The sequence below is a fragment of the Acinonyx jubatus genome, chromosome B2 (genome assembly GCF_027475565.1).
Source record: "Acinonyx jubatus isolate Ajub_Pintada_27869175 chromosome B2, VMU_Ajub_asm_v1.0, whole genome shotgun sequence".
NCBI lineage: Eukaryota > Metazoa > Chordata > Mammalia > Carnivora > Felidae > Acinonyx > Acinonyx jubatus.
Window position 1 is genome coordinate 17,009,995 of NC_069385.1, and position 11,125 is coordinate 17,021,119.

An 11,125-nucleotide genomic window follows, 5' to 3' on the forward strand; every position below is an offset into this window, starting at 1 on the left:
ACCTAGCTTCTCTATAGTTACCTATAATCTTACAATTAAGCTCTTGTCAATGGAACATACCAGAAATTATGTATGCAACTTCCAGATCATCCCCTTAAAAAGGAATGGGGGTTTTTCTCTTTCCTCAATCTTCACCCCACTGGCTGGAATATGGAAATGATGGAGGTAAATAAACTATCTTCAATCTTTCAGATGAGGAAAAGACTTTAGGAAGCACAAGAGAGATCCTTGTGCTCTACACTATGGAACCACCATATTAGCTCTGAATTACTTAGTTGTTACAGGATAGAGAAACTTTGATTATGTTAAGCCATTGTTATTTTGGTCTTTGTTATAGCAGCTGAATAGGTACCCTCAGGCACACAGTATATGAAGAGGAAAATGAAATCAGCCTGAAGAATAGAACTGGAGTTGGAGCATGGGAATAGTCAGTTGTATAAGGCCCTAAAGAGGCCGCAAAGCTAAGCAAAAGGTGTTTAATACAGCAAGCAACAGGAGACTGGGAAGGCAAGCAACTTAACAGAAATCGGTATATTAGGAAAATCAGTATAATGTGTAGAACAGAGCTGAGGGAAGGGAAAGGGAAAGTGTGACAACCTATCAGACACTTGGAGGTCTATCACTCCAAGCGTGAACTAAGGACCTAGGTTGGGAAAGTATCAATGAAACTACAGTGGAAGCAAACCAAGAAAGGCATCTGGAAGAACTGTTCAGTTAATGTGGTAACGGTCTAAAAGAATCAATGACTACTTCAAGATTCGTGACCTGGGAGAATAGAAGAATAGAAGCAATCCTGGTAGAAATGAAAAAGAAGAGAGTCTGTGTTGATATGAAGCACTGAACACACCAGGAAGAATGCCCCGATGCAGAGCTCGAACTCACAAAGTGTGAGATCATGACCTGAGCCAAAGTCACACATGACCTGAGCCACCCGGGTGCACCTGTTTCCTACCGAGAATTAGACATGAGATAAGCAGAGCTTGAGACACTCTGGGTATAGAAAGTCTGAAAGATATTAGTTTCTGTTTTTATTTTATTTTGTATTTTATTCTATTTTATTTTGTTTTATTTTATTTTGTTTTTAGAGAGAGAGAATGCAAGAGAGGAAGCGGGGCAGAGGGAGAGGGAGAATCTTAAGCAGGCTCCATGCTCAACATGGAGCCCGACATTGGGCTGAATCTCATGTCCCTGGGATCATGACCTGAGCTGAAGAGTCAGATGCTCAACCGACTGAGCCACCCAGGTGCCCCTGGAAAGAGATTAGTTTTAAATTCACACTATAATTAAAGAAGAATTTCATGTGACGGCAAGTTACAATAAAGCATATCATCTAAGTACCAGAGATTATTTCAAAATACATCTTTCTTGGTGTGCCTGGGTAGCTCAGTCAGTTAAGTGTCCAAGTTTGGCTCAGACAATGACCTCACGGTTAATGGGTTCAAGCCTGGCGTCAGGCTCTGTGTTGGCAGCTCAGAGCCTGAAGACTGCTTTGGATTCTGTGTCTCCTCTCTCTGCCTCTCCCCTGCTTGCACTCTCTCTGTCTCAAAAGTAAATGATCATTAAAATAATTTTTTTTCTAAATACATCTTTCTCGCTAAAGTTGTCGAATCACTATGTTGTACAGTTGAAACTAATGTAGCACTCTGTCAGATAATTAATAAAGAAAAAATCATCTTGGGGTGCCTGGGTGGCTCAGTTGGTTGAGTGTTTGACTTCAGCTTAGGTTATGATCTCATGGTTTTGAGTTCAAGCCCCATATCAGGTTCATTGTTATCAGTGCAGAGCCCACTTTGGAAACTCTGTCCCCCTCTCTCTTTGCCCTTCCTCCACTCGCTCACCCTCTCCCTCTCTCTCAAAAACAAATAAACATTAAAAAATTTTTAAAAACCCACATCTTAAAAAAAAAATTAGTAAATACCCACATCTTTCCTTGAACTATCACTCCTAACAGATACATAAAGCTAACTATTTGTCTTGACACTATTTCTTTTTCTTTTCTTAAAGTTTATTTGGAGAGTGAGAGAGAGGGTGCGAAACAGAGATAGAGGGAGAGAGAGAATCCCAAGCAGACTGCACTGTCAGCACAGAGCCCAATGCGGGGCTCAATCTCACAACCATGAGATCATGACCTGAGCCAAAATCAAGAGTTGGGTGCTCAACAGACTGAGCCATCCAGGCGAGCCAGTTTTGACACTATTTCTTAAAGCAGCATGTTCCCTGGACTCCTCACATTTGACAAACTAAAATGTTATACACAACTCTAAAATACAGGTAACCAAATGTTAACTTCTGTGGCTCTCTCCTAACACACACATACACAAACCCCACAGCTGATTTTATGAAATCCATGACATGTTTAAAATCACAGAATCTTGGGGCGCCTGGGTGGCTCAGTTGGTTAAGCGTCTGACTCTTGATCTCAGCTCAGGTCATGATCTCATGGTTTGTGAGATCAAAACCCTCGTAGGGCTCTGCACTGACAACACGGAGTCTGTTTGGGATTCTCTCTCCCTCTCTCTCTGCCCCTCCCCTGTGTATTCTCTCTCTCTTGCTCTCTCTCCCTCTCCCCCCAAAATAAATAAACATTAAAAAATAAAATTACAGGGGCGCCTGGGTGGCTCAGTCAGTTGAGCGTCCGACTTCAGCTCAGGTCATGATCTCGCCGTCCATGGGTTTGGGCCCCGCGTCGGGCTCTGTGCTGACAGCTCAGAGCCTGGAGCCTGTTTTGGATTCTGTGTCTCCCTCTCTCTCTGCCCCTTCCCCCGCTCACGCTCTGTCTCTGAAAAATGAATAAACCTTAAAAAAAAAATTAGAAATAAATAAATCAATTACAGAATGCTGGATTTGGAAGGGTCCGTGGAAGTCTAGCACACAGTCAAAGCTGATGACCTGTCTCTTCTACAACATCCGTTACAGAAAACGGTCATTCTTTGCTTCAACATATCCAGTGACAAAAAACATTATTTTTCAAAGCCAACTCTTCAATTGTTGGGATAGCATTGTGAATACTTCCTTATAATGAGCCAAAATCTGCCTCCCAGTTGTCCTGGTTTGACCCTCTACTACATGACATTTCCTCAAATATTTAAACACGATTGCTCTCTTAAGCTTTCTCATTGCTAAATCAAACAACCTCAATCCCATCGAATCACCATATAAAATGCCGACACTGTCATCATCTTGATCACCGTTGTCTGAATATCTTGTTTTTTAACTGCTACTCTTAAAGCATGAGGGTCAAAGCTAAATGTAATACTAATAAAAATATGTGGAACAGCGCAATGGACCCAAGACCACATTAAATAGAATGTAATAGATAATACATCCAGATCTAGTGCTGCCCAATAGAACTTACAATGATGGAAATGTTCTGTCTGCACTAACAGGCAGCTTGTAACCTCATGTGGATATTTATTTAAGAGAGAGAGAGAGAGTGAGAGAGAGTGAGAGCATGCACACAAGTTGGGGAGGTGGCAGAGGGAGAGACAGAATTTCAAGCAGGCTCCACACTCAGTGTAGAGCCCGACACAGGGCTTGATCCCACGACCCTGGGTTCATGACTTGAGCCAAATCAAGAGGCAGATGCTCAACCAACTAAGCCACCCAGGCACCTCTTCTTTCTTCTTTTCTTTTTTCTTTACTTTTCTTTTTTTTTCCTCCCTTCCTTCCTTCCTTCCTTCCTTCCTTCCTTCCTTCCTTCCTTCTAAAGTCTCATGTGGCTACTGAGCTCTTGAAATATGGTTAGTGTGACTAAGAAACTGAATTTTTAATTTCATTTAATTTTAAATGATTTAAATTTAAGTAGACACAATATTAAAGGCCCCCTCATCGTATAAATTAAATCTGATTCAATGTACTGTAAGTTTACTTCTTAGTATGTACCCATAAAACTGACCTGAAACAAGTCAAATAAGGAGGTATGTTCTGGATTCTAAACGAGGCCCCAATTTCTGAAAATAATCCCTGAGGATTTTATTAGCTGGTTATATTTGGCCCATGAACACACATGATAAAATTATTGGAATATTCTCTTTCCCACTAGTTATGCTACTAGTCCTAAGAACTGACACTCTAAATACAAAAAGAAAATAATTCCAATTTATTTGCAGAAATAAATAAGGATACAAAAACCACAAATCATCATAATTTTTATTCAAATGCCTACTCAAAGTCTCCACTGAAATGTCTTATAAGCATCTCAAACACAACATCCCCCAAACTAAACTCCTGCTCTCCCCCACCTCCTTGCATGCCTCCTTCCCACCACTTCAAAGTCCCTGCTGCTCACTCGCTTATTATTTCCAGCTCAGAAAATGGCAGATCATTCCAGCTGCTCAGGCCCAAAACCTTGCTATCATACCCTTGATTCAGTCTTTCTCCCACACCCCTAATCCAAATCTACCACATGCAATTTTCTCTGCCTGGAATGCCTGTCCCGCAGCTCTATCTACCTAGCTAGAATTTCTTCCCCTCCACCAACTCTTTGTTCAAATGACACCTTGGTGAGGCCTTCTCCCCTACGACTGCAAATCTAGCACCCCACACTCCTCAGCCTCCTTCCCTACTCTGTCATTTATAATGTGACATACCAGCTATTTCACTTGTCTGCTCCCATTAGAAGTAACCTACAAGAGACAATATTTGTTGAGTGCTACATCCCTAGAGTTTGGCATACAGAAGAGAGTTAAATATCGGTTGGCTGAATGACAAATTCTATGTGAGAGTATATGAGAAATGACACAAAGATGCAAAGTAAAAATAACTGCTATATTAGGGCAGTGGATTGAAATTTTTTAACAAATAAAAATAGGTCAAAACAAAACAAAACACATTGTTTTACGTGGCCATGACTTGAAATGTTCCCAATAAAAGTAGAAAATAAATTCTAATATAAACATTACTTAAATTGTCACATTTCCTGGATTAAGCAGGCTCACAGTTATTTTAATTTGTTTCAAGAGCACATTATTAGCCCATAATTATAAAATAGCTATATTCTTTATTTCCATAAACCAGCACTAACACGGCCGCCACTAGCCACATGTGGGCTATTTAAGTTAAATAACACAAAAATTTAGTCCCTCAGCTGTGTTAACCACATTTCAAATGCTGAATGCCACATGTGGCTGATGACTACCATATTAAACTGCACAGATACAGACATTACAGACAACTCTTTGGGCAGGACTGCTATAGACTTCTTTTCTAAAACTTTATTCTAAAGTGTAAAACTGATTCAGCTGAAACATTGGCAGTGTTTAACCTCATAATTTCCAATTCTTTGTCAGTGATTTTTTTTAATTGTAAGTTTTTTTAATGTTTATTTAATTTTGAGATAGAGAGTGAGTGCAAGCTAGCAGAGGAGAGACAGAGAGAGAGGGAGACAGAGAACCTGAAGCAGGCTCCCCCCAACATGATTGCAAAGCCTGATGTGGGGCTTGAACTCACGAACCATGAGAGATCATGACCTGAGCCAAACTCAGACACTCAACCAACTGAGCCACCCAGGTGCCCCTCTGTGTCAGTGATTCTTAAAGTGTGGTCCCAGACCAGTAGCAGCATTACTTAGGAACTCGTTAAAAATACCAATTATTGGGGGTGCTTGGCTAGCTCAGTTGGTGGAGCATGTGACCCTTGATCTCAGAGTTGTGAGTCTGAACCCCACACTGGATATGGAGCCAGCCTAAAAAAAATAAAAAAAAAAAAATACAAATTCTTGGACCACAGCAATCCGTGTTTCAACAAGCTCTCCAAGTGATCTAGGAGATTCTGAAGCATGCTCAAGTTTTAACCATTCTAAGTTACTTAAGAGTGGTTGTCTGGGTGCCTGCTTGGCTCAGTTGGTGGAGCATGCGATTCTTGATCTTGGGGGTTGTGAGTTCAAAGCCCCATGTTGGGTGTAGAGATTACTCAAAAATAAAATCTTGGTTTTTTTAATGTTTATTTTGAGAGAGAATGTGTGCATGAGTGGGGAGGGGCAGAGAGAGAGAGAGAGAGAGAGAGAGAGGAAGAAGGGGAATCCCAAGCAGGCTCCTCACTGTCGGCACAGAGTCCAACATGGGGCTCAATCCCACAAACTTTGAGATCATGACCTGAGCCAAAATCAAGAGTTGGATGCTTAAGCAACTGAGCTACCCAGGCACCCCAAAAATAAAATCTTAAAAAAAAATAGTGATTTTCATCATAACATAAGCTATGAAATATAAAATATACCATTACATTCTACAATATTCTATAAATGATGTATCAACTATGAAATCATACACAATCATAGTTATAGTACAACATCTTATAAAAGGAAAACTAAGTAAATATTTTTAATAAACTATAATAATACTGAAATTTTTTTAAATGTTTTATATATTTTTGAGAGAGAGAATACAAGCAGGGGGAGGGACAGAGAGAAAGAGAGACAGAAGATCTGAAGCAGGCTCTGCACTGAGAGCAGCAAGCCCCATGCCCATCTTGAATTCACAAACTGTGACATCATGACCTGAGCCGAAGTCAGACGCTCAACCGATTGAAGTCATCCGGGCACCCCGATAAACTGTAATAATATTAAAACTAAAACAATCATGGGGCACCTGGGTGGCTCAGTCGTTTGAACATCCGACTCTTGATTTCTGCTCAGGTCATGATCTCACAGTTCACGAGATTGAGCCCTGAGTCAGGCTCCGAGCTGACAGAGCAGAGCCTACTTAGAATTTCTCTCTCCCTCTCTCTTTCTACACTCTCACTCTCTCTCTCTCAAAATAAACAAACATTAAAAAAAAAACCTAAAGCAATCGTGAACTTCATTGTTTTAAAAAGATACATAACTGTAATTTGCTTCCTCTTCCAATTTGCAGATCCTTTTTCACTTCAACATCAATATAATAATACTTTTCTTTAAGTTTTTAATTTTAATTCCAGTATAGTTAACAAATAGCGTTATATTGCTTTCAAGTATATAATATAGTGATTCAACAGCATAACCACACCTTAATCTTTTTCTAAAGATTCAAGTAGAAGCCTTTAAGTTATTAGAATAAACAGTGTAATAACCCAGAAAAGAAAGAAGTTTTCAAATTTTGTGCTAATTGAAATTCTCACATAAGATAATATTACTTTTATAATAAATTAACAAATAAAAATGAAACCAGGTATCTCGTGGCTCAGTAGATTAAGTGTCCTATTCTCGATTTCAGCTCATGTCTTACATGTCTTACAGTTGTGAGACTGAACCCCAAGCCAGGCTCTGTCCTGACAGCATGGAGCCTACTTGGGATTCTCTCTCCTTCTCTCTGCCCCTCCCCCATGCACTCTCTCTCTCTCTCAAAGTAAATAAATGAACATTTAAATAAAAATGAAACCTATTAGCTAGAATTCTGCAAGTAGTTGAAACTGACATTGCACAAGTGTTAGGAGAGGAAAAACAATTTGAGTACTCAAACTTCCTCTTATGAATCATAGACAGAAGACTAAATATCTGCAATATCAACATCCATGTATGTTAAATATTTTTTAAATGTTTCTTTATTTCTGAGAGAGAGAGAGAGCACAAGTCAGGGTAGGGCAGAGAGAGAGAGAGGGAGAGGGAGAGGGAGAGGGAGAGGGAGAGGGAGAGGGAGAGGGAGAGGGAGAGGGAGAGGGAGAGGGAGAGAGGGAGAGCGAGAATCCCTGGGGATTCTTCTGCGCTGTCAGCACAGAGCCTGAGGCAGGGCTCGATCCCATGAACTGTGAAATGATGACCTGGGCAGAAACCAAGAGTCCAGTACTTAACTGACTGAGCCATCCAGGTGCTCCTTAAATATTTATTATTAAATTTTCTGATAGAAAAATATCCTTAGAAATTTCAGCTAGGAATAAGAGAATACAATAAAATGATTATAAAACCACTGGGGAAAGAGGTAGGCTTGACTTCCCACACATATGGCCCAAAAAGGAGAGACTAAGAGCCTGATTACCAATTTCTGCCACAGCTGAGTGTCTGTTGTGCCAACCTACCAGTGGAACGTTATTTAATCATAATTTGTGCATAGAATGTTTTGGGTGTGTGCACTGCAACGGCAGGCACTACCCCATTTCAAGAAATTTTATCTAAAAACTTGCAACGTATTGAGCTTATGTGTAATCCATAGGAACCTAAATCACACTTCAAAATACTGCCTCAGCATATAATGTCCACTCCAATCAAATATCCTTCCATAAAGTGAACGCTGGCGATGCTTGACAGAATTGGGAAATCTAAACATTCTTCGTTGCTAAATACAAAGGATATAATTTCAAAATTTTAAAATACTGTAAAAAACAAAAAGTCAAATGACTAATAGTAACCATGTGCCAGACAAGAATATTTATTTTTGTCACTCATCTTGGTATTCCAAGCACAGATCCAAGCATCTAAGGTATATTTAATTGCATTTACGAAAAAAGGAAGGGGTATTGAGTTGAGAGAATTCGAAGATATTAAAAAAAAAAAAAAAAGTCCCAGCCCTCAAGGAAGTTACAAATCGAATTAGGAAACATGACAAACATTAAAAAAGCTAAATAACATAAGACAAAAATACCACGTGGCAGGATACGATTATTTGCAAAGTTGGTGGCAAACGGTGCTATAAATTCTGATCGCAGTGAGTATTATGGACTGCGGTCCTTCTGGTCTTCCAACCAGACAGCGACACTGTATTTCGATTTAAAAAAAGAAAGTGACACAGCACTCACATCCCACCCTAAAATCATCATAAGAGGAAGGCATACAATAACTAAAGAGAATGACATGAAAAAATTTCCACACAAAGCTTTTACAAAGCCTTGGTAGCCTTGAAAAACAAAGTCAGAACATTCCACACATACAATCCTTCGCTGGACCAGGACCTCTAATAGCTCCTGAAATACAAGTCTGTCAGGAACAGCATCCTCTGATTATTTCTTCCTCCACCCCCCCCCCCCCAACGAAGATATCCACTGGACAGCCGCCCCAGAAATTTCTCCCAGCATCCGCAATGACAATACTCTCATCTTTCCCTCCCTCCCCTCGCCTATATCAGAGGGTGGCATCTCCCTCCAGGGGAAAAAACGGAGGGCGGGGGAGTCAGTGTGGGCGAGAATGCTCGCAGCGAGGTCGATTATTGAGGAGGAGGAAGGCGAGAAGATGCGGGAGTCGAGGGTGGGGTCCCCTCAGATGCAGCCCTGCCTCCAGGCCCCGCCAACATCTCCCCACCCCAAGGGCACGCCCCTCGCCCGCCAGACCCGGACGAACAGGCGGCTGACTCGAGTGACAGCCCCACCACCTGTGCCGCGACCCCTCCCCCAGGCCCGCGGGGAGACGCCTGCTCCTGCCCCACCAAGAGCAGCCCGTAGCTTTCTTTTCCCTTCGCGTCCACGTCGCCGATGAGTGACAGGTCCTGAGGGAGGCGATCGCCAGCGCATGCCGTTCGAGGCTGCTGGTGCAACCCTGCGCCGAACCCTCCAGCCGGTACCGGGCTGGAGATGGGGGGGCGGGGGGAGGACAAACAGAGCGTTCCGGACGGCCCAGGGGGACCCAGTCCAGGCCTAGCCTGGCCCAGTTGCCCCACATCGGGCGGGGGTGGCACTTACTGCGGAGATTGTGGATTAGCTCCGAGTGGCTGGCGCCGCCGGATTTCCAGGCCATCGCTAAGCACACCCGGAGCAGGTACAGAACCACCTTCAACGCGGCGACGGTGCCCAGCAGTTTTCCCAAGAGTGAGACCACCTCCCACACGGTCACCGCCCCGCTCGCGTCCCCGCTGTAGCCTCCGCTCTGACTGCTGTCGCCGCCGGTGCCGCCACTGCGCGCTCCCGGCATCCCCCGCGGCACGCATGCGCTCTGTGACGCCGAGCGGCCTCGGGTGCGGCGGGGTGGGGCCGGAGGCAAGGGTGGCCTCGTGCCCCGCCGCCTGTGCCGGTGGCTGCTGCGGCTGCTGCGGACGGGCTGGGAGCCCGGGCTGAGTCAGCACCGCCGCCGCCGCTGCAGCTGCTGCTGCGTGCCCCCTTCCTGAGGCCTGGGCCAGCGCACAGGCAATTTGCTGAGTTCGCCTTGCGGTTAGGCGGGGTGGGCCCCGAAGCAGTTGGTCGCGTGCCTGGCTACGGTCCTGGTCACTCAGCGCCGCGGCACGACGGCGAGGCTGATTCGTGCCGCCGCGTCTGCTCGATCTGGTTACGATCTGGTTACGATCTGGTTACGCCGCTGCCGGTAGCTCCGTAGTCGCAGCTGAGTCAGCTGTTGCGAGCGGCGGGTCTGCTCCTATAGCTGTCCAGATTGTTAGACGGTGGGCTTCCTTGGTCCTGTCTCACCCAACCCAGCTGTCTAATATTTAGATCGGTTAGAACCCGAACTCCGTATCGTGGAGCCTGAATAATCTTAATAGAACCAGAGGGCGAAGGCCCTCTCTCAACCGAGTACTCGAGCCTCTGGCTTTGTGACAAGTACATCAGTGTTCGTTTAGCAGAGACTTTGGGACCCTGGTTTGTTCTCAATTCTAAACCACAAAATCTGAGTGGAGGAACACCAAGACTGGGGTGGGTGGAGCATAGGGAGTGCTTTGCTCCTGAAAACAATGCAATCGGTTAAAAATACCACAGTATCTTATGGAGAATGTGTTATTCTCCCAACACAAGTGCATTTTCAGCTGATTAATCCCCACAGATTCCAACGTTAGACTGGACACCAGCTTTATCGCTATCAGCCCTGTAGGACAATGAGTGAGAAGCTGACAGGGAACATTGCCTATCACATCCAACTTGCTGACTCCTAATCAGAACTGAGACAGAATCCAGTCATCATTTAGTCCGATAAACGTTTAAGAAAGGAAACGAAGTGATGTCAAGACCTCTACGCTACTGCATGAGCAGCAATTTTCAAATTCCAATTCTCACCAGATTTTGTTAAATGTAACACTCAGCCTACTCCTCCTCCTAAATATACTTGTACATTACCTGTTTTCTGGGACTCTGTGACCATAAATGAAACCACACTCAAAAAGGTGTTCTTTTTGAGTCGGACGCAGTGCCTACTGTGCTAAGGAGGTATCTTAGTGTTCTTTAATATTAGAAATAAAATTGTCAGTTTGGGACTTTAATAATTTTCTATGTCATCTCTCTGAAGTTTCGCAATGTTTTTCTA

The 11,125-nt window shown here is 43.4% G+C and overlaps 1 protein-coding gene across 3 annotated transcripts in view; it reads right to left on the minus strand.

Annotated features, from left to right (window-relative positions):
* Positions 1-9,922, minus strand: part of PCMT1 (protein-L-isoaspartate (D-aspartate) O-methyltransferase) — a 51,489-nt gene extending 41,567 nt beyond the window's left edge. The window contains exon 1 of one of the 3 annotated variants that reach the window (XM_053222117.1): positions 9,580-9,922. In XM_053222117.1, coding sequence (XP_053078092.1) covers positions 9,580-9,808 — 229 coding nt within the window. In that variant the 5' untranslated portion in view covers positions 9,809-9,922. The remainder of the gene's footprint in view (positions 1-9,579) is intronic. The other 2 variants (XM_027056649.2, XM_027056648.2) reach the window with 2 other exon arrangements.
* Between the last annotated feature and the right edge of the window lie 1,203 nt (positions 9,923-11,125).